This window comes from Embiotoca jacksoni, unplaced genomic scaffold, assembly GCF_022577435.1.
Source record: "Embiotoca jacksoni isolate LCO1_2020_lvr unplaced genomic scaffold, fEmbJac1.0.p SCAF_2, whole genome shotgun sequence".
NCBI lineage: Eukaryota > Metazoa > Chordata > Actinopteri > Embiotocidae > Embiotoca > Embiotoca jacksoni.
The window spans coordinates 4,247,781-4,271,839 of NW_027185340.1; the positions used below are offsets into that span (position 1 = coordinate 4,247,781).

The window sequence follows — 24,059 nt, forward strand, 5'->3', positions numbered from 1 at the left end:
GATCATATCAGTTTATTATTTCCTACCAGGCTCCGACCATTACTACACCCGCTCTGTGGGCCGCGCATGCGCATTTCGGAAAACATTTGGTCAGCAACCGTGTCGGCGACGCAAAAAAAAAAAAAAAAAAACAGCGTTAGCAGCCAGAGCGGCGGCAGCATCACGCAGTGGTAAAGGTCAGATACAAGGGGGGAAAAAACAACAATATCCACAGGTAAGTTCCTCCGTGAGCCGCGTACCTACCGGCTGCGTAAGTGTAGTTTGTTCTCCGGTGTTTATTTGTCTGTTGAATTATGCCACACGTCCGCGTAGTAACGTTGTAAGCTAACAAAGCTAATTTAGCTAACCGCTACACCGGAGCAAACGGGACGGAAATAATAACATCGTTTAAACAAAGTTTAAATTTAGTTTAAACCACTGCGGGCTTGTTGTTGTTGTTGTTGTTGTTGTTTTTTTTTGGGGGGGGGGGGTGGTTTGCGCATCGTAAAAGCAGGTTATTTACGGTGTGTTGTGAACGGAGCTAATGTTTGTATCTTTCTAACGATTAAAGCGACGTACCGTCACGTTTTTAATGAAATAAGAATAATACAAATAAAAACAACAACAAAATTTGTTTTGTTTTTTTTTTTAGTAACAGCCGACCTCAAACTTTGCAAAAAAAAAAAAAAAAAAAAAGTTCAGTGAACGTTAGCTGCAGTTAGCACCGACGAAACGTTAGAAAACGGAGCTCAGCTGTTGTGATCAGAAATGATCCAGATCAGCAGTTAACTCGGTTCCGGTTCGTTTCGCGGCAGCTCGTCTCTCCTCAGTAACGACTGACTACTTCATCGTCCACTCGGCTCTTCTGTAATTCCTCAGATGAGTTATTATTGTGTAGTTTTACTCTCTTTTTTTTTTTTTGGCAGATTCGTAGTACACGTTGCAATTTCAGGATGGCTGACTGCAGATCAGCTGCTCCTCCTCCTCCTCCTCTTCCTCCTCTTCCTCCTCCCTTTAACATTTCAACCATCACACTGGTACCAAAAAAAAAAAAAAAAAAAAAAAAAAAATGTAATAAGAAATACAACTACTTGAATTACATTTGATTCATTTTTTTCTAACAAATGTGGAAAATTAAGCCTAAAAGTGCAATTTAAAGTGTGTTCACTGCTGTCAAACCTTTTTTTTTTTATTTAATGTGAATTTAAATTAAGATTGAAGTTTGTTTTAAAGCACGTCCGGCTAAATAAATCACATGCGGATCAGAAAATATGTTCCCGTATTCATGCTCAGTGATGACAGAAGTATCAACAGGGTTGTGGACCTGTTTGCCACATATAAGCTTTTTTTTTTTTTTTTTTTACCAAAAACAATATACTGATGTAACCCATTTGTAATCACCAACATTTTGACGAGGAACTGCAATAAAATTACATCTATTTCTCATTTATTTTGTAATTTCATTACATGTAACTCCCTAACACTGCATATGATATATTGAGAAAACACTGCAAAAAAAACAACAACACTAAATGCATGTTCATATTATTCATGATGCACTGAAGTAATAACTGCCATATATTTATTTGCAAACTGGAACACGAGCAATAAACATGTTGATTTGTTGTTCGCAGGTGCAGGTGTAGGAGAGCCCTGCGGAAGAAAAAAAAAACGGATCCGCAATGTTGAACCCGACCAATGGTGACCCAGGACACGTCGTTGTGAATTATGTGGAGGAGTATTTGGATCTGGTGGAGTCGCTGCCCTTTGACTTGCAGAGGAGCGTGTCCCTCATGAAGGAAATTGATGCCAAGTATCAAGGTAAAGAAGCCGGTTACTCTTTTCAAATCTCTCTGCTTCCTCCAGAACTGTATACTAAAGTGGTTTCATAAAAATGTATTATAATTAATACATAGCACACTTAAAGGATTCGCTTTACAAATCTTTTAGTTGATTATGATCTACAGAGAAACTGATATCTAGACAGACTTGCCTCCATATATATACATATATATATATATATATATAGCCTACTGCTCTAATGTGGTAGTAATAGTATAAACTCGACTCTATTATAAAGGCTCATTGACATTTCTTTAAAACATCTACTTGACTAAAACAAAATCAACTCAATAAAACAGGCTTGGTATGTCTGACCCGTCTTGTTTTTATATTTGAGTCATGTTTCTTTCACTCCATTTGTAAATGAAATGACATAAAATAAAATTGTCAAATTTGCATTTTCTTATTTTCACTCGAAACTTTTTTTCCCCCCTGAATTTATTTTTCGGCCAGATGTTCTGAAGGAGCTCGATGATGCTTACGAACGTTATCGCAGGGAATCGGACTCCCTTCAGAGGCGCAAGGTTCAGTTGTCCATTCAGAGGGCGTTGATCCGCAGTCAGGAGCTTGGAGATGAAAAGATCCAGATTGCCGGTCAAATGGTATGAAAATAAAAACACCCTTTTGGCTGCTGTAGTGAAACTCATTTGCAAACTTTCAGGTCTGAATGTGTGCGACTGACTCGAGCAGTGCTTTTCTATAAAGATATTTGTCCGAAAATCTAACCTGAATGAATAAAACGGAGAAAAGACATTTTATAGAGCTTTTTAACGAGGCCTTTTTGTATTGGGGTCTAATGTCCATGTAACATTTACATTGAACTGAACTCGGTACAAGAATAAAGTTCTGTGAACAAATGAGCTCGTTGGAGATTATTAATCCACCTGACGGGGTTCAGAAACTTACTTCATATTTGACATGTTTGGAATGTCAGTTTGAACAAGTTGTCTCTTGTGGAACAGATGTTTAGTGGACAGTGTGTGGTACTAATTTCAATATAAAAACTCCCCTTTAGTACTTTTTGTGTCCATCTATGAAGAGGGGTTGGCCAATTATAGGTTTAATTAAAAGTTAGCTTTTCAAAAACATGATGCATCCAATGAAGCTTGTATAACCTTACCAAAAAAGTGGTAGTTAAAAAAAAAAACTTGGTAGGCGTTTAGTTTCCTTACATGTATGTTAATGAATTGCAGATAACGGTAAAAAAAATAATGTCCTTTTTTTGTTTGTTTGTTTTTTCAGGTGGAGTTGGTTGAGAACCGAACACGACAAATAGACTGGCATTCTGAACTTCTGCTGTCCTCTCAAGAAGTCCCAGAAAGTCACGTTCCCACGGCAACCTCCACGACGACCACTGCAGCATCCATGATGTCCTCATCCTCTGCTACAGTCACTCCGGGCAAACCTGGACACCATGACAAGAAACGCGATGAGGTTACCCCAGGCTCGGGAGGCGGAGACAAGGCTGGAGGTAAACGCTCAAGACGCCAGAAAAACGGAGAAACCCGGGAGAGTTACGGGGGTCTGGATCACGCCGAGGAAGTGGGAGTGGGGGCGTCTCGCGAAAAGAGGGCCAAGACATCCTCTAAGAAGAAGAAAAGGTCGAAAGGCAAGTCCGAGAGAGAGGTTTCCCCTCCGGACCTGCCCATCGATCCAGACGAGCCCACGTACTGCCTGTGCGAGCAGGTGTCCTACGGCGAGATGATCGGCTGTGATAATGATGAATGTCCCATCGAGTGGTTTCATTTCTCCTGTGTCGGGCTCCATCATAAGCCCAAAGGCAAGTGGTACTGCCCCAAGTGTAGAGGTGAGAATGAGAAGACCATGGACAAGGCCTTGGAGAGGGCTAAGAAGGAGAGGGCCTACAACAGGTAGCTCGCCCTGCCTGGCCCAACGAACACTGGAGTGTCCAAATTTAATTTTATCCGTCTTTGTTTCTATTTCCACTTAACACTTGTTTAAAATAGAGTAACGAATTGATGAGAGGGATCTTGTAAATAGTTATTTTTGTAACTGCTGAGGAATGAGATCGCCCCCTCCTGGTTGGGAGTATTTGTAAAGTTCAGAACGAGACCATGTGCATGTTTGTAACCAGCTGTTCTGCACTTCACTCCCCTCTTTGTTTTCATCATGCATGCAACATCACCAGTTCAATTATATATGGTTCATTAACAAATAAAACATTTCTAAACTAAGACGACTTTCATGATCTGTGATAACAGTACTCAACGTACCTTTAACATACCTGCGAGTACTGCAACACTGCAGGGAATATAGTCGACAGTAAACATAGTGCAGTGTGTAGAAGATATGGAATGAGTTCGCACAAAAGCTAGATGAGTCTTTTTCAATTTGCCTTTTTCTTTTATTTACAAGTACTGGAAAAAGTGACATGGGGGGACAACCAGTGCAAAATCTGTACATTATTTCAGTTGCAGGTTTCTTATATACACGAGAACTGAAAGGGGTCGTGAATACACTCTGTCATGCATGTAACAGTTCACAACACAGCAAAAGACACGGTGTAAAGATGTCTGATTTAGTTGTAGTCCGTGATGCTCGGGCTGCTCATTCTCCCACTGCCTTGTGAAAATAAACTGACAACAGTTCGGGTGCACAACAACAACAACAACAAAAAAAACAAAAAAGGACCCATGACATCATTGATGCACCTTCTGAGACATTTAACATAATTAGTCATGGGGAGTTATTACAGCAAGTTAGAACACACCAGAATTTGTGGGTAATGGCCCTCAAGTCCACAATGACAAAACATCAAGGCAAGATTCAACACATTTCCCCCTAAAGAACTGGAAAAGGGGAAGAGAATAAAAAATAAACCCCTGTTGGCGGGCAAAATAAACAACAAAAACAAAACATTCTATGAAGGGAAGTAGAAGGTAAAGTGCATAAAAGCTCAAAATTAAAAAGGTGGGAGGGGAGAAAATTAAGAAGTACTCCACTAAAACTTGCAGCACACACGCAGCTTAATGGAGAGAGCAGCTGTCAGGGTTGTCAGGTCAACTGTCTCTCCAGCTTTGTTCTACGATGGCAGACACCCGCTTTTCATACTCCCGTTTGTTCTCCTGGTACAGCTGAGCTGCCTGACTGTTGGCTGGACTGTTGGGGTTTGGTTCATCAAGCAGGGACTGGAGGGGGGAGGGGGGGGGCAAGATTTATACTGAAGGTGAGAATGTTTTATTGGAAAGTTAATCAACCTGCATCAACCTATTAACCAACTTATTTGCTCAAAAAGAAAAATCCTAAATTAAATATAATTTCCAAAATTATGCAGTAAACAATAATTTTTCACTTAATATTTCCACTAAATGAATAAACACGACATGAAATATCATTAAATGCAAATACTCTAATAGTCAAAATGATGAAAAAAAAAAAAAATCAATCAAGAGATTAAAATAATAGTTCGTTGCAGCCCTAAACCTTAGCATCAAATTAAAAATCTCACTGCATTTGCAAACATTTGTATAAACTTGAGTTAGTATGAGAGTTCATTTTTTTACAGTTTTATATACATTGCTGCTAAAACAGTCAGTTAGCAATTTGTAATCATTAGAAAATGTAAGTACAAATCTGATATACTTTCTATAAAGTATAAACATGCACACATTTAATTTAATTTAGTAAAAACATCAAACATTTTTATTGGTTACAGCTTTTCACTGTTAAAAGAGATAATCTGCTTATGTTGTAACACAACACGCAGCCTCATTCATCGCTGTGTGTTGACACTTCTTACCTGAATAGATGTAAGAATAGAGGACACATCGTAAGTGGGACTCCAACGGTTTTGTAGGATGTCTAGACATATACTGCCATCTGCATAGACTGGAGATAATAAAAACATAATTACACACCGCTCACAGGAATCAATAACTCCATAACGTGGCAGCAGATTGACGATGTTCCTACCGTTTGGATGAAACATCTTTGACACAAATCGCACTGTCGGGGGTTTGTTGGGATATTCTTCTGTAAATTCTACAATGAGTTTAAATGTACCTGTGACAAAGAAAGAAACAAAGGAACGCATTCATAACTCATTCTGCGTGTTTGTGGTGAGGAACGCAGAAAATCTGTCAACGAAAAACACTTTAAAAGGCTGAATAATAGAGGTTTAACAACTACAGGGAAACTCATTCAAAACCATTTTAAAAGATGAAAGATAAACTGACCTAATAAAATTCACAACATTTAGTTGACTATAATAAAGTAGTTGTAATAAGATTCATTGTGAGTTTCATATAAGAGACTAACATGAAGTTTGAGTCAAATCAACCGTCTGGAAATTTGCATTCACTTCACCAAATTCTAAAAGAGGGTGCGAGGTGTTGGACGTGTGACATATTGACATTATTCCTTCATGCAAAATATAACAAGTCATGAGCACGGAGAAATACCTACCATCCTCGAAGGGAGTTCCTTCAGGGCTGTGAGGTGAAAGAAAAAAAGGGTACGATGTCATTCGTGTCAAAACTCCACAAACGAACGGATAAATCCACACTTTTAGAAAAGCGTATTAATTTCTCACCCAAATATGACTGCGTTCCACGCCATGATGTTGTTTTCAGATGGGGCACCACTGACTCCAGCTGGAGGATCCTCTTGTAGCCTTCATAAATAACAACAAAATAAACAAATAAAATTGTTGTTACTACACAGATTTATACAACTAAACGGATTTCTCTAGTCAGTGCCGAGACACGTGTACCTCATAAATGAATGAACATAACTTTACCAGGAAACACGGCTGGTGCCGCAAACTCTTGACTTTTAGTAGGAAGACACTAACAAATCATCTTTGCTGTGCAGTTTACTCATTTTACCCTGAAGACGTGTGATATTTCTTTATTTTTTTTTTCAACAAATGTGAAAATCAAAGTCAGTGCCGTGAATTGTGTAAATATTGAGCACTTGTATTTTTTTTAATTTTTTTTTTTTTAGCAACGAGCTTTCGGACACACGACCTCGTACTGAAACTGTCCTCTCCATGTCTCACTTCCACAACAACTTTAACTAGAAGTCGTGTCCACAGTCTCACATCTGGAAAGACCTGTCCACAGTCTCACATCTGGAAAGACCTGTCCACAGTCTCACATCTGGAAAGACATGTCCTTATTTTGAAGGCAGGCAGGCTCTCTGGACAGATGCATTATGCAGTAGAAGCTTTAAGAAAGGGAACAACCCTTTTGTTGTTGTTGTTGTTGTTGTGGACAAAGTGTTCATGTTATTGTTAGAAGAACAAACAGTTTGATTTTGACTTTAAAAAAAAAAAATGCAGTATATATTGTATATGACACGATTTAATCTTTAATCGGATTTTCAGGGTTAATTAATACCGTCATTTTGTGAAGTTGAAATCTCGTCTCCAGATTAAATCTCGTCTCCAGATTAAATCTCGTCCCGAGATTATTATTCAGATCCACTAAAACAGGATAGCTCGTGTTTATTAGCACCGGAATGCTAATATTAAAGAAAAGGGGTCGCGGGGTTACATGAAGTAAAGACACGTCAGGTTTAAATGTATTTTGACTATAAATGGCCATCAGTTCACCCCCACCTCCACCACCTCCACCTCCTCCTCCACCTCCTCCACCCGTGGGGCATTTAAACGTTAGCAGCCCAACTAGCTCAACTTAGCACTGTTAGCTTCTCGCTAGAAGCGAAGCGCCTCTAAAAAAAAAAAAAAAAACATATTTCACCTTTTCAGGTTAAAAAATACCTTAAAATTGCGTTAAGATTGTATCTGACTTTGTAGAAGCGTGGTTAAATGTTTTTTTAATTATTTTTTTATATAAAATATTGGTTAGCACTGTCACGCTAACGTCACGCTAAGCTAATACGAGCTGTTTTGACAAATCATCGCAAAATATCTGAACGTCCAAACTCACCGTTTAAAATCCCTCATAAGCCTTCTTCTAGCCGGGGTTGACATGGCTTAATTTGTTAAAGTACGTGCCGACAACACCAATATGTTGGCAGAATCGTATTTGATCAATTCTTTATATTGTATTTTAATGTCTATTTGACAACTTTAACGGCGGCCCGTCGTTCTCTCGATAACCCTGAACATTTGGTTAGCCCAGATAGGTTTACTGGACGATACCACTTCTCGGGTGAAGTGGGGGGGGGGTGGAATGCACGACTGCTGAATTTACCGGAAATTTCTAGCTTTAAATCATCAACACATACTGTGCTGTTGCAGAAGATATATTTGGATAAGCATTATGCTTTATTTCGGCAAGAGAAAGGTATTTAATACGTTTTAATTAACGGGTTGTTTTTAATCTCCCCCCCCCCCCCCCCGTTCTGGTTGAGACTGTCGTCTGGCGCGGGTTGAGGTCACAGTGACGTATGTTTGTGCAGCGCAGCTATGACGCGCTGTCCTGGTGACAGGTGTGTCTCTACACGTGAGGCTGCATGTTCTGGGAGACAATACTGGGGATAAAACGAGACGGACAACACCTGGATGACTGTGGTTATTTCACAAACCTGTACTGGGTCTAAATATAGCATTTCCTTAGGTTCTTTCAAATTAAAAAAAAAAAAAAAAAAAAAAAAAAAAAAGTGGAGAGATGGAGAAAAGATGACCAAGACCTCTTTACCAGGATAAAAAAAAAAAAAAAAAAAAAGTTAAGACAAGTTGTATCTACAATAATATATGCAAGTCAAGTTGTCCAATAAAAGGCCAGTTTTAACTTTTGAAAAACGTTTTTTTTTAATTGCTAATGAGATACATTGAATGTCTTTGCATTGCTTTTATTAATATCAAGTTGAGACAGAAACAAAGTTTAAGTACTGGCAGTGGTTCAACACAGATGTTTACTTTCAGAACATGGTTATTTTCAACATATTCAAACAAAAACAAAAAACACGTTCTCTTTAACAACACAAACAAAAATCTACTTTGCATCTAGCTTTATCAGTTACGAAATTTCGGCTCCATCCACAATGGGCCTGCTGTTTACAACAACAAACAATAATGTCAATGAACGGACCACTCAGTGGCTTTAAGGCGAATAAATGTGTGTTTTAGGCTTACATGAAATTCTGGCAAAAAAAAAAAAAGAAGAAAAGGACGGTCTGTCAGCCAGATCCTTGTACTTTAGGACCCATGGTATAGAAGCATGGTGCTGAAGAAGGTATTGTCATAGAACTGCTCTGCTTTCACGGACTTCTGGTGCTCAACCTGGCTGCCTGCAGTGCTATTGATCTCAGGCGAGTCACCGCGGACGTGCTGGCCGAGGAGGATTTCTGCAGCGGGGTCATTTGAGGAAAAATCCTCACAGTGTCTGTCACCTGCCACTGCGAATGAAACAGTCAAAAGGGCATATATGTCATTACAATTTCAATCATATTCCTACCTCTGTAGAAAAAATAAGCACTTTGTGACCGCATTTTAACACAACAAAATGTCCTAAAACCCTTTGGATTAAACACAAAACACGATCAATAAATTGTGAAATATGCTGCAGAGCCTGTTGTAACTCCACAAGTTTTGACCTGAAACCTGCTTTAATATAGGTCACAGCCTGATCTGTGCATGCTCTGACACACAGTCTGTAATGTTTGACACAGTGACCTAGTGCTGTTTACCAAGAAAAAAAAAACCCAACATGACAAGCAAAGGGAATTCAAATTAGAGTCGTGGAGTATAGTTCAATTATGTGGATGTTTTACAACCTTTCATTTCCACTCATCTGAAAATTATAGCCTTTTTTTTTTACACATTTTTGTAAAAAGGCAACAAGGACAGGACTTGACAGATTCATGAGAATATATCAAGAAAACAAAGGCCACCACCATCACATTTATCAAATGTATCGCCATTTAATGATTTCACAAAGTCAAGTACAAAGCTAAACCCGCTCAGTGCTGAAAGCACTTGAGTTCTCCACATTCAAAGACTTTACACTCAAACCTTCTGCCATGTAACAAAAAACAGAAACAGAAACCACCTTTAACATGAAATAGAAATACTAAATACAGAAAGAAGAATTTCCCTTCGTATCTATAAAAGTTGAAAACAACATACATAAAGTTACTTTTCAATGCAGCTCAAGAAATAAGGCTTTTTGCAAAGTGTAGAAATCCATTCAATGTCTCTTGAGCGGGACACACAGGACTACTGATTGCAACATGGCCAATCACCAATTTTGAAATCTTACAGGGTATTATTTATGAAACATACACATCTGCAAGCCCTGCTAGTTGCCTAAAAGCTTTGCTAACACGCACATAGTAAACATTCATCGTACTTCAGACCAAATAAACACAGGAAAAAGAAGAGGAGCAACCACATCCCGAGCCCATGGACCACGACAGTACATCTCGGTACAGGACGACGTCTACAAACTACAAGAAAGCTGCACAGTGAATCACTTATACTTGACAAGCTACATTCATGTTGGGATATGCTTTGGCATAAAATCTTTTTTTTTTTTTTTAAATATAAAACCGCTTTAGCTATTGTGTAACATCAGGACACATTATCTCACTGTACATACTGAAGAGTGCTTCGGCACCCAGCAGTTCTTTATAATTGTCAACAATTGAACTTGATTTAAAAAAAAAAAAAAAAAAATCAAGAGAACTTGATTATGTAAAATTTATCAAATTGGGGAAAAAACATTTAGACCTGTTGGTTGAGTATTGTATACAAAAGCTTTAGCTATTTTCCGGTAATCTCCAAATCAAACAAATGCTACAGAAATCCACTGATGTTCCCAGAACAAGGCCAATGTTCACATCTTTAGGTGACCAATAAAGTTGCCCTTTTTCTTACAAGGGAACGCTGCAGAATTTGAGAAACTAAAATTAAGACCATTTTTTAAAATGTGACTTTTTTTTTTTTTCCCCTTTCAATTTAAGCCAATACAAACTACATTCGCACTGGTAATTCAAACTCTGCTGTATAATTGTGCAAAACAAGATCCTCTTTTTTATTATTAATCTTAAAAAAAAAAAAAGGATAACATGACAATCATCTGTATATCTGGACGGATGCATTGAATATATATATATATATATATATATAAATATATATATATATATATATATATATATATCGGAATGAATCTTAATACTTTTAGCCATCCAAGCATAGTTAGGTACATGAAAAAGTAGAAAATACATCACGCACACTGCTATACATCTTTCAAATGTAGCTCACCACCAAATGAAAACAAATGTATTATTTTTGTGTGTATTATGCAAAAAAACAAAACGGAGCCAGACGATACAGACAGCAGGGTGTGCCACTTCACACACAAGCCCTCTACAGGTAGGCATAAGAGTTGGTGCAGCGACAAGGGGTCTGCATTGACGCCACAGTGATGACCTCCAGCTCCTTAGTTGCAGGGCTCGACCTGTCCTGTCCCCCCTGGTCCTCACACTGATCCATGGGCCCTTGTGGGGGTGCAAAACCATTCAGCCCAAATGCAAAGGTTCCTGGCCCACCTGAGGTTACAGTCGCTGCCAGCTCCGTGCTCATGCTCTCCATCTGCGGCTCTCTAGCACCACCTAGTGGCCCATTCCCATTCAGGAATTCGGCTGGCATGCACAGGCCTAAGAGCCAAGAGAGATAAATCAATCTGCGGAAAACTACGCCAGAATGACAGACTTATTTTGGTCTCTTGTTCTTCCTGAATCCCTTTGAAAGCATTTCTTTCTTTAGAAGATGATTTTACTTATTTAAATAAAAGTCTCACCTGATGAAAACTTTTTAAGTATTAGAGATCTTGGTTATTGCTCAGTTTCTATTCATTTACTTTTTGGGTGGTTTCTAAACTTTCACTCATCTGTACTGCAGGACCTTCAGCTGTGATTAAGAGTTTGAATCATAATAAAAAAAAACAACGACAACAAAAATATTTGCTCAATTTGCTAATCCTCAGATATCATAGTTTAACCAAATGATTTGTGCAGACTGGATCTTTTTATGTCTACATAGGATGAACACAAATTTGTCATTATATTAGACAAGTCAAGCTATGGACACAAAACCGTATTTAACAGTCTCGTCTGTTGCCTCAAATATCTGCATTCGTCTAAAAAAAAAATTGTACTTTGTATATTTTGATTGCAGCGGTCTTGGGATCTATTCATAATAAAAGTTCAAGCTTGAACACACTGATGTCATTTTCCATTAGGAGTAACTCAAAAGACCTAAAACAGACATGATTGAGCGTAGAGACCTACCGTTATGTCTCGCCTTCTTTCCTGGGTTTCCTTCCATGCCATCAAAAGACCTCTTTCTGTTGGGAACGCCATTCAAGAAGCTGCGTCCCTGGATGGTGGGGTGAGCGTGGCCCCCATTCCGGCTCATGCCATTCAGAAAAGCCCCGTTATGGGACTGAGCCATGTTTTGTTGGAAGTTCTGGGCATTGGAGAGAATTTCAGCGCACTCCTGGAATCCCTGCGCGTGGGCCAGGTCAGCCGCCGTCAGCCCACTGGCATTCCTCATACTGCACAATGGGAGGAGGGAGTGTTAGAAACGTTCACTGTACGTTTGATCTACACAAAAAACAAACAAAATAAGACAAGCCCAAGCGCGCGCACACACACACACACACACACACACACACACACACACACACACAGACTCATTAAGCAAACATTCACGCACACGCAGACAAACAGATGTATAGAAATAGCCTGTGCTGCTCTACCCTCTCACATCCTCTTCGTCATCTTCATGAGAGATGACGACTGATCCCTTTTGGATCATTTGCATCTTCCATAGAGCTTAAATCTCGAAACAAGTTTCCACTTAATTAGGGAAACATGTCCGCTGCAAAAGGACATGGTTAAGACAACTGATGATATGCACTTCTGTATCTTAATGAATCCCCGAACGAAATCCAACAGACTGAAAAGGATGACAGTGACTGGTGTCCAATGATCCGCTGAATCCAAAGGAGAACTCTTCTGTAGGTGATGTGAAAGCTCTTTTCTGCAGGACAAATGTCGGATCAAGGAGTAGCTGAGGCCACAAAGTGCACTCTGCTCAAGGATTTCTGCAACGCTGCATCCAACTTTCAAGCAAAGAACTCTTCAGAGACAATTACAAGATTGAGAAGTTCATCATCAAGAGGAAACCAGGATGTAACCGATGTATCTTCAGCAGAGACGTCATAGAATTCATGGTTAGGAGGTCAAACTGCAGCCGTCAAGCATCAGAAATCCAAACTTCTGTTGTCGGGAAGGTAAAACTTTGGTCGTCTTCTTGTTTCAAGAAAGATGAAAAATGAGAGACAACAGCTCTGCAACTGTAAGAAGTGTTTGTGCAACTGTTCATAACTCACAATATAGTCTGTGCACTGTGTTACAGTTGTGTTAACCATGACCAGTTGCAGCTGGAATAAAGTGATTCTCTGAGTGCCGTGATGAATGAGCAGACAGGGCTGTGTCACGCATATCTCCAATTTTCCAGACTTGTATGTGGCACTGCAGTACAGAAGCAATGTCACTGGGAAAAACAAACATCGCAGATAACTAGTCCTATCAATGAAATAATAATACACGAGAATAAACTCTCAACTGTATGTTGTTGCAGCAGTTATGTATCAGTAAATAAACGTCTAGATATAAGGTGGTTGGATTTTTCCAGGTGCTGTACAGTTAGCGTGCAGAAACATGAGTCTGCTTGTCAACTCTCTACAAGGGTAAAGGAAACATCCCACCAACCAATAGATGTCTATCAGCTTAATGATGAGAATTTCTCTCTTCTCTGTTGACCAATTACAAAACAATGCTGCACTTGTTCTGAGCCGAAATGTCATGACACTGCAGAACGAGTTCTCTGAGCAAACAGCTAAGTCTTTGTCAAAGAACTGGGACTACTGGCCCACGTCCAACCTGGTAGTTTTCTATTAAAATGCGAAGAAAAGTTAATCTGCTGGATATTTAATTAACGTAGCAACACAGTAGAGCATAAGTAATGCAAATATGTAGTGAATAAAATAGTATACTTGGTGGGAGCCTGAAGAACTTTATGAAGAAACACTTTTATATTTGATCTTATTTTACCATTTACTATGTTAAAACCCAGTGACATTGACTTCCACACAATGAGGCAGAATTTAACGTACACAGTAACTGTTTGATCATTCATGGTGTTTAGAAATCTCTCATTCTCTGCTTCTTTTTTTTTTTTTTTTTTTTTATCTAAGCAATTGTGCAAAAGCAAACATTTCAAAAACTAGTGCACATGTAAAACATTTTGTAAAGAATTGAAGAATTAAAAAACAAAAGAGTAAAATGAAAAATCACACAATAACTTGTTGCACATTACCCGTCCCCTTCAAAATTAACGCTTCCAATGGATCATTTCAAGAGACTAATTACATTTATACGAATGAACATTTTGTGATGAAGGTAGATGGATTGGTCTCACTCGAAGGAATATTAGATGCTGTTTTTAACTCTCAGTCAATTCAACACTTTGCTGCCCTAAAAATTAAAATCTCTCTCTCTTTGAACAGAATTGTTCCCCGCGTAAAGCAGTGAACCAGAGAGGCAGTGATGAATAAAATATAGCTGGGAGGAAAATGATGTCTAACAAATTCATGGTATTAATATTTAATCCTGACTGTCTACCACATAGCCTTCGCCCAAAGTGAGCTGCGATCAGCTCCAGCTCCTCGTGACCCTGCTCAGGATAAAGCGGGTATAGATAATAGAGTGTGTTGACGTCAGTTTAAATCCCAACCTAATCAGGCCTAATCTCCAACACTTAACTTTGAAGACTGTGAAGTCGCTCCTATGTATTAAAGAGCTTCCATAGATTATTGCAGCCTTGTTTAGGGATTAGACAGAAACAAGGAGGACTTTCAAGTAATGTTGCGTTAACCTTTTTGGTGTCTTTGAAAAAAAAAGAAAAAAAAACATTTGGAATTTTTTTGAAAACAGATGAAAGAAATTAAAAAGAAATACTAATATTATCAGATAAAGTCACTGTTGCACAGCTACCCCCACTCTCTAAGTCTCTCTGGGACTTAGACATTAATTTTTCCCCTAACCCTCTTTCTGCTTGAATAACTCAAACTTAACTTAAAAGCTGTGTCTCTTTGAACTACAAAAAAAATAAAAAATAAAATCAGTATTCCTTTAGTGAGACCAGACATCTACAGTATACACCGATATCCTCAAAAATTGTGTACATTAATAATTTAAGTTTTGTATGGGAATTTAAAAAGGAAGCGTTAATTCTTTGTAAATGCCTGGTATGCTTTGCTTTTCGGTCCTAAGCACACAATATGTATCTTCTCTAACTATTGTCTAATCTTCCAGAGGCAGCCTATTATCATGCTACATGTTGACATGGGACTCACGTGATTAAACCTGTCCATATAAAGGACTCCTATGGTTAGTTCACAAAATAAAAAACAAATCATAAATAAAAAACAAAAGGCTAAAATACAGGAACAATCATGGATAATAAGCAAAGCATGCAGGTCTATAACTTTAGTTTTGATTCATAAAAACCTAGCATTAAAACCAATCACCGCAAGAAATACCTCAACAGTTTGCCAGTGTGTAGATAGGAAGCGATAGTGAGAACACTCAATGCCACAACAGTGCGGCTATCCCAGGGAACGGGGCAGACTCAGCAGTGTCTATTCTCCCCTCTAGGATTACTTGAAAAAACCAAGTCATTTCCAATTCAATGGCTGCAAAACATTAAGACGTACGGTTCTGGTTCTGTTAACAGTATAGAAAACTTCTTTTTGTAACTTATTGTCACTTTCATAAAGGAAAAGGTGACAAAGATTAGATGTCAAAACAGGCTATGAGATTGTATATAGGGTTAATACTGAGACATACAAAATGAAACATTTCTGTGTATAAAGTAAAATATCTGGTACAGGAAAATGACAGTGAATAACCATTGCAACAGGATGATGTTAACATTAGACAGTTCAGTACATGGTGCTGTGCAAATCTAACCCATCTCACTCAGCTGCTCTAAGCATGTCTGCACTACTCTCATCACCGGCAGCCTCTAAGCACTGTCCTGCCTGCTGCTAGCTTGCTGCTGGACCACTTTGAGGCTCATGACAAATAAGGAGGAAAAAAGGTTTTAATGGCAGCTTGTTTTAATGATGCGGCTCGTGTTAACCAAATACATTTAGGATTAATTCGATAAAAGGTTTTAAAAAGGTTGTTTCATGTTTGAAATTTGGTTCATCCTGTAGGTGGGCACTGTGGATGCTATCAAAATGACCAGTTTTTGGATGTTATTTTTTTTGTTTGTTTGAAGGTTTGTATTTACATTGCATTATGTCTTTTTTTGATGAGCAGTGATTTCAGCATGAGGATTGTCCCAATGTCTCATTGGGAGTGTTTTTATTCAAAGAGGATAGGCCCGGAGGACTGCTTTCGGATTCTGATGTAATACTGTTGTCCCAGTGGAAAGCTGTACTGATGTACATGATGATGACACTTCCCTCATTATTCAAAAGCATTAGGCCTTTAGTCCAGAACCAGAGCACTCCAATGGAAAAGGTTTCAAGAAACAAAACGTGTGTGTGAAAGAATTGGAGCGGAGAAGTCCATTAAATTATCCCTTCAAGTTGAAGCCCACCATGACACAACTGGGATAATTATATGAAGTTCCGGTTGACTTTGTGTAATTCTGTGGAGGAGAGGTTTAATGGAATTGCATAAAAACCTCTCGAGGTGAAAGCTTTTCTTCATATTTCATAAACCTCTCAGAGGTATTAGGCTCATCAAGCCAGCTGGCAGCCATCAGGTGCTGTTGGGCCATTATTGATCATCTGAGGCCAGTGCTGTTTGCGGTGAGTCCAGAACCAGAGTCAGTCTTTATCAGCAGCTGTTCGGCCAGCTAAGTGATGAATTAGTGGTGAAGGCAGCTGGAGAGAAAGCAGGTCCTCCTAATGACTAAAAGATGGATCAATTTAGGGTAATGTCTACTTCCACCGACCTTCTCTTTGCCTCTTCTGTTGTCTTCCACCAACAAAAGGCTTGAGTATCCAAGTGCAAGGAAAAGTCACGGCAGATGTGTAATTACAGACTACTGACAGACTAATTATTTCTACAAGTCAGATGGCAAGTCGCAGACCTTGAAGTGTGTTCAAGATCAAGAAGAAGATGTGAGGTAGCACGAAGTGTGACTGCGAAGTGAAAACGAGGGCAATTCACTCAAGAACACTTGCAAAGAAGCCGAGCAGATAGCCGAGAAGAAATCCAGAGAAGAAACATCTACGATAAAGCCGAAGATTCAAATATGTCACCATAGTTTATCGCCCACATCATTAATGTGACATGGCAAAGCACGTTTGTGTTAACGGACATATGTATAGTATCATTGCTGTGAGAGGTTATTCTGCAACTATTTGAAGGCATCGGTTTTATTCGTAAACATAACAATTAATGTTGATGTGAGAATTGTAAGCCTCTGCAAGTGTCATAGAAAAATAAAGCATACTCCACTTAAAATACTGCAGTTTATCTCTGTAAATCCTGAAAGACTGATGAAACACTCTCCGGTGAAAGCATGCGAGTCATTAAGCCGTTGCTAGCTAGTTTTAACAGCACCATGAGTCCCACCGTGAATAGGAGCCCGAAGGAGCTTATTAGATGTGGGACAGCAGGGAGCTTAAATCAGATCTGAAAGAAACCTCCACACAGAGGTGGACCGTAAAAATACAGATCTTGGACTTTCAGTCTTGAAGATTGAGTGTTCAAGTTACCTTCAAAGAGGAAATGTCGTGGAAAAGATCTTTTAAAAGGCCTAAAATTCTTGAAACTACTTTGGAATATATTATGCACAATTTTCTTTTGAGCGATTGTAACATGAAAAGATTATAATGATGGAGAGCTGCAAGCTCAGTATGTGACACGGTACACATAAAGGACGAGAGATAGCATCTCTAATCGTATTCATTTAGATCGGCAACAACTATATTTATACTAAAAAGACCAAAGCTTAAAACTTGTGGGTTTAGATTTGTCTGTATTGTGTAATAGTTTTAAAAATATATATTATTATTACCAGCCTATTGTCATAAAATAGTTTATCAAATACAATAAACAAAAATTTATTAATTAATTTTGTATGACAATCAAGAAACTAGCTATAATAACTGAAAAGGTAAATATACAAAATATATGAAGGACTGTCTATATCTTTTCTTTTTGATTCTTTGCTACAAGAACAAAAATGTACAATCAAAATGAGGATTAGATCTGTATTAATGAAAAATACAGCAAGATTTAAATGTTACATTTTTCAACACTAAATTTATTTTTTTTAACATTTTTTATAAAATGAGCAATATTATCAACATGAAAAAAAGATTTCCAGTGATATATGTTGCATGTCTTTGATACAGCTGAGCCTATAAAGCCTCAGTTTACTTTTGGAGTAGCAATTTGCAGATTAATAAACTAAATGTTTTCTTATCAAATATCCAGCGTGTCAAACTAAAATCACTTAAATTTGGTGTCTTTTAACACAAATGTACTTATAGACACTTTTCTGTAGGACACATAACAGTAGATTTTCTTCTTTTTTTATGTGTAAAGCTTTGGTGAGCAGTTATTTTAGTTAGTGCTTTATTACCTTATTTATACATAAAACAAACTACAGACAAATCAATAGGTTGGCAAATGTTAGATATTTGACAGCAACTTAATCCTGACTGTGGTGGTTTATTTTGTCATGAGCCTCATTCCTACCTGGTGTGCCTTAGTTTCCCTCCCAGTTGTGCCTCACTATATTTCTGGATCATAAATTACAAAAATAAAACAAAAAACAAACTTGATAATAAACTAAACTAAATATCTCTGATCTGCAGGGGAAAAAGGACATCACATATCATTTCATCAAAAATAATACTCATCAACTGATAACCAAATGCACATTACATAACATGAACAAGAAGTGAAGCATTTCAAATGGATTAATTTGCTAAACGACCAAAGCAACCAGGGTTTTCACAGGCTGTGGAAAATTAAGCTTCAACTATGAGTTCAAAGAAGACCACTCTGGTCTCACAGTCTGACTTATAATCAATTTGTCTCTGTTGTCTGGGTCAACCTTTATCATTAGAAATATATACATCGCATATATATAACAGGATATTTCTTTTGCTATTCCTTCATTTAAATGAAGTGCCTTTTGCCATTAGGCGACACTTTGTGAAACTATGAGGAAGAGATTACACATGCGTGTTCTCATAACCATTTAATAACTAGTGTCAGCATTGTCTGCATTCCTTATTGAAACCTGAGAAGGACCCAAGTCACGAGTCCTAACACCAGATCATACTTAGTGTTGTCAAATACAAACGCTTTTTCACCCTCATTTTAACATGAAACATATGACTACAACTCACAGGACAAATTTCACTTTTGTCACGAACAGCATTTGGTGAACTCAGATTCATTAGACACAATAAACTGTGTATCTGTGAACTCCCTGGTAGCTTGGCGTTTCTGTACTTCAATGGTACCACAAAAAAAAAGGCATAAACTTTGTTGCAGAAAATGAAACCGCAAGTAAACCATTAATAGTTGAGCTGAAAGTAATAAAAAAAATAGCGAATTGAGCTTCTAGACTGGTGAACCAATCATTAAAATATACTTGTGTTAGTTTTGTGTTTTGGCAGTAAAACACCTTGTTATGCAAACTTGGCATCTGGCCAAACCAAACATGAGCCCATAAATTTCACTATCATTGAGTGAAACCAGAAACTCAAAGTATTTTTTACACTTACATAACGCAGGATTCTGTAAGCAAGTTAAGCGCTTACTTCATTGAGCTGAAAAACAAGACTTGCGGGAAATAATTACTATGATGTGTTGAAACATATATGATCTGTGATTTGTAATTGTTTCACCTCCCTGCACGTCTTCGATCTACATTTTACAAAACTGGAAAGATGGGTAGTGTCTTTTACGTCTTTGTTCATGCTTCAGGTGCATCAACAAAATGTTTCTAAAAATGGAACAATCCTGGCAAAACAAAAGACACAACTGCCAACCGTACAGGTGTGGCTGAATAATACAACAGCTAGAGATTATTATATCTTAAAATACTGGTATAAAAATAGATTTATAATGTCAAATCCATCCATATTTTGTTTTATCCAAGTAATAACGAGCACTCTTGGTATTTTTTTTAAGTCGACCTGTAGAAAGCAGACATCAAAAGTCTTGTCTAAGAAATATAATATTTCAGTTCTCATGCAGTAAACTGAAAATGTTAAATATAGATATATAGATATAGTATGTACTGTAAAGTTGATGCGTTTTCATTTTATGCAACAAGCAGCCTGCAGCCTTTTTTTTATAATTACAGTAAAAACGTCTTCAGAAATAGAGGCAGTGTGCATTTGGTCATCCAGTCAAGCTGTATATGTAAGACACTAATCAAAACAAATGTTAACAAAGAAAACCACACTCTAGGTTTAACAAAGATCATGCAATATGGCCTACTAGATAAAAACAGTTTATCAACCTTTACATTAAGTTGTCCTCATGTCGGTGTAATAATCGTTTTGGGTTTTCAAAGCCGTTTGTGAAGATCAAAGGTGTCTGCAGAGTTAATCATCAACTTTTTATTACCGTGCAGCTCCCGTAATACAAAGGCAATATAAACGTGTCTGCTTAAAGTAAATAAAAATACACTTATGAATCATTCTCTACGAGTCCAATTTGTTTTACACGCGGAGGGCAACTTAATGTGAATTGTTGCAATGATGAACAACAATTTCAAGGATTAACAAAATGTGTCACATTTTCGAGGGAGCACCACCAATTCTATTAATATTTAACACCACATCTCCTGATTAAACTGTTTAATGCTGCAGTGGTTGAAGTCTCATACGTGGGATTCTGTCTTGTAGCAGACATTAACATACTACAACAATAAAAAAAAAGTCAAGTAGTGAGCTAACTCAGCTCAACGTTCTGTACGTTATCCCACGCAATTCTTTGTATTTGATTAACCATATCTCTGTCAACACTCAAAATACTCTGGGAGATGTAAATATTGACACAGTTGTCTGGTGTGAATTGTACTACCAGAGTGAACACAAAGCAGCAGGACCAAGTGGTGTTTTATTGTACAGATCTTTAAAAAGACCTATTCTGCAATCAGTTTGAGCCGTTTTGAAATGTACGCTCACATTTGAACAACATGACTCACATTGTTCACTGTCGTATGAATACACACAACCTAAACTGCTTTAGTGTAAAGTTGCCATTAAATAGAGCAGCTTTTCGCCGGGTGTGTCAGCCATTGTATCAACCGAGTTAAATGTTCCACGTTACAGTTTTCAAGTTTGCCAAAATCTATGTGTTCAAACCTGCACAGTGAATTTGCAGATCCTCTGACTTATCTGTCTCCGTCTACATCTTTGTAGAAGCCACATATCAACCTAGCATTTAAGCTTCATCGCTGCTCTGACTCGAGTTTGGCGGTGATCCCTCGTAAAGGTGTAACTGAGATGTTGGATAGTACAGAAGAAAAGAAATGAGGGCACAGGACTGATCACAGGACTTACTCAGCTTTCGCTCCCTGAATCAAGAGAGCGTTGATACAATCCAGACTGCCCGCACGAGCAGCCTTGTGGACGGGCGTCTCGCCCACATAGTCCTGAATGACGACAAAAGTCGGCGGTTATACTCAGACTGTATTGCGCAACAATAAAATTACTATGAAACAAAACACTTGTATATTTCAGACACTATATCTATATGAAGTTTTTAACTCCCTTACTGACTCCTATTATGTTCCCAAGGACAGACGCCACAGAAAATATAACAGGGTGTAACTCAGCAGGGCTGGGCCTGAACTTTTCACCCAGACTTCACCACTTCCCACACACATTTTCAGTTACAAGTTAGTAAGAGTGCAGATGGAAGAGGGGAGGGAGGAAACACACACACACACACACACACACACACACACACACACACACACACACACCAACAAGGCTGTCTCTAACCACAATGCAATGTAGGCCATGCTTATGCTGTTCCCCTGCCCACCAGTCTGGTCTAAATATTATGAATCTAGGAGACGGATAATCACAAATCCTAGAATTTCCTTGTGTGTTATTTCAACATACGCCGAGCAAATTCAAAAAGGCAAATGCAGGCAATGTGTTTCACGATGACGACAGCATATTATGTCATTGTGATCTACTAATCTGATTTCTTTCAGCGGAGCATAAAAATATAGCCCCAGTGCATGAAAACCCATAAAGAGGAAATAACGTGACGAAAGGAAATCCAAAACAGTGTGGCTGTAACTCCACTATCAGAAACTGTGATGGCGGCAAATTATCAGAATATAGGTCAAGTGAGCGAGGAAGTGGAAACACTGGTAGGGCCATGACCCCAAGTTAGAGTGATCCTCCATGATGGGATCATCTGAGCTCAACCTCTCACATAGCTCTGCTCTTAACAAGCACACATTTTCCCCAAACGTATTCTGCATACTTTGTAAACGATCATGTTTATACAAGTCTCTCCACGAAATGTTAACAAGACAGCCACCCTGAACTGTAGAGTTCACCAGTGTAAAAGCGTGCATCTGATCTGATGTCCCGTACCTGTCTGTTAATATCTGCACCAGCTTGAAGTAGCCATAACAAACACTCAGGGTGGCCCCCGAACGCAGCAATGTGAGTGGGCGTCTGCGCAAACCTGGAGGTGACCGCGTTCACGCCACAGCCCACCTGGACCAGACGCATCACGCACTCCAGCTGTGGAGAAGGAGAGACGTGAGGAACGCACAGCAGGTCAGACGGTTACACGCAGGATATTCATTCATTCATTGGTTTCCAAGGCAACGGGCAGGTCAAGACAAGCGTGGCACCGTAAGCTGGTTAGGCAGAAAAATGCAACGCTGCTGTGTGGACTGGTTCAGTTTCTTCAGCGCGCTTTGCTTCTTCTTTTTTTTTGGGCATACATCCAACTTCTGTGCAAACTATAGGTCTGCTTTTTTTTTTTCCAAAGTGGAAAACTACGTTTTTTTTTTTTTTAAGGTCAACAAACAGTTTGTTAAGAAAATAGTTGTAATCATTGGAAGTTATCAGCCAGCCACACATAAGGCTTGAGGACACTTTTGCGGTCATGTATATCTCCTGGTTTGAGCTGCTTGTAAAGGTGAAATGTTTGAATAATACAGATTATTTATATTTATATTTCAAGCAACCTTTCAATTTCCTGGTCAGCCGTTTCATTTAAAAGGCCATTAGCTAATATTAATAATATTCCCAAGATAAGATGAATTGTGCGTATTGTACAATACGCACAATTCATGAATAATTGGATGAACTGGAGGCAGAATCGGTTAAACGTTAACGGTGCATTGTCTGCCTCCAGTTGACGATGGCGGCTTTTACGGTCTGATCAGCTAACGGTTAAGGCAAAAAAAAAAAAAAAAAGAAAAGAAATCAGGAAATGGCCGAGATGAGGCTCACGACGGAGAGCGTTGACGCTCATTCAAGGATACGAATTCACCAAATATTCGTTTAAAAAGAAGCCCTGCTTCGTCAAACGCTTCCCTTAAAAAAAAGAAAAAAGTAAAAGAAAAAAGGAGCTACCTTTCCGAAATGAGCGCCCCAGTGTATGGGCGTCCAACCGTAGAAAGTGTCCTCCACCGTGAGGTCAGCCGGGTTTGAGGTGCACTGAAGGAGGGCGCACAAGGCACCGACGTCTCCATCCCTGCAAGCCCGATGGAGAGGGAAGCGGCTGTTCAAGACCTCCTCGCTCGAGAATCCAGACTCCACTCCCACCGACATTGTAGTATAAAAAAATAAAAAAAGAATACGAGCTGACTACTTCAGAAGAGATGGTGAAAGGACTTAGCTGTTGTTTGTTGGAGCAAACGGGGGTGTCCGTGAATCAGGACACGCGCCACCCTGACTGGTGCTTCTTTCTGCCCGACAACACAAAGCAAACAGCGCAGAGCACGCGCCCTCCTGAAACTTGAGAAGCTCAGTGAGCCGCAAACTCCGGACTGGAGTTCACCTTCCCGACTTCCTATTGTCACTGCTGGATTTTTTTTTTTTTTTTTTTTTTTTTTTTTTTTTAATTATGTATCCGTATAGTTTAATCATTTATTTTGGGAAATGTTTAAGTTAAAGGAGTTCTTTTTTTTTTTTTTTTTTTTGTAAGAAGGTCATCTTTTGCACATTTTTTTCTGGACCAATAGTGGGGGCTAAAAAAAAAGCCAG

At 38.7% G+C, this 24,059-nt stretch overlaps 3 protein-coding genes across 5 annotated transcripts; 1 reads left to right on the forward strand and 2 right to left on the reverse strand.

The window, feature by feature from the left end:
* Window positions 1-101: 101 nt before the first annotated feature.
* ing1 (inhibitor of growth family, member 1) lies at window positions 102-4,016 on the forward strand. 2 transcript variants are annotated; one of them, XM_069154055.1, is made up of 5 exons: window positions 102-214; window positions 906-1,016; window positions 1,614-1,800; window positions 2,275-2,423; window positions 3,064-4,016. In XM_069154055.1, the coding sequence occupies exons 3-5, from the start codon at window positions 1,662-1,664 to the stop codon at window positions 3,694-3,696; spliced, it is 921 nt and encodes a 306-aa protein (XP_069010156.1). In that variant the 5' UTR covers window positions 102-214; window positions 906-1,016; window positions 1,614-1,661; the 3' UTR covers window positions 3,697-4,016. The 2 variants fall into 2 exon arrangements, with proteins under 2 accessions (XP_069010156.1, XP_069010155.1); XM_069154054.1 differs by lacking the exon at window positions 906-1,016.
* Window positions 4,017-4,172: 156 nt separating this feature from the next.
* ube2al (ubiquitin conjugating enzyme E2 A, like) lies at window positions 4,173-7,912 on the reverse strand. The gene is made up of 6 exons (XM_069154056.1): window positions 7,734-7,912; window positions 6,374-6,454; window positions 6,247-6,272; window positions 5,755-5,844; window positions 5,582-5,670; window positions 4,173-4,970 (listed from the first exon to the last, which is right to left on the reverse strand). Exons 1-6 carry the CDS (start codon window positions 7,775-7,777, stop codon window positions 4,842-4,844), a joined length of 459 nt encoding a protein of 152 aa, XP_069010157.1. The 5' UTR covers window positions 7,778-7,912; the 3' UTR covers window positions 4,173-4,841.
* Window positions 7,913-8,585: 673 nt separating this feature from the next.
* On the reverse strand, window positions 8,586-23,833 carry ankrd10b (ankyrin repeat domain 10b). 2 transcript variants are annotated; one of them, XM_069154057.1, is made up of 6 exons: window positions 23,427-23,831; window positions 22,431-22,583; window positions 21,378-21,469; window positions 12,043-12,308; window positions 11,302-11,409; window positions 8,586-9,147 (listed from the first exon to the last, which is right to left on the reverse strand). In XM_069154057.1, the coding sequence occupies exons 1-6, from the start codon at window positions 23,622-23,624 to the stop codon at window positions 8,948-8,950; spliced, it is 1,017 nt and encodes a 338-aa protein (XP_069010158.1). In that variant the 5' UTR covers window positions 23,625-23,831; the 3' UTR covers window positions 8,586-8,947. The 2 variants fall into 2 exon arrangements, with proteins under 2 accessions (XP_069010158.1, XP_069010159.1); XM_069154058.1 differs by lacking the exon at window positions 11,302-11,409 and having other exon boundaries at window positions 23,427-23,833.
* Between the last annotated feature and the right edge of the window lie 226 nt (window positions 23,834-24,059).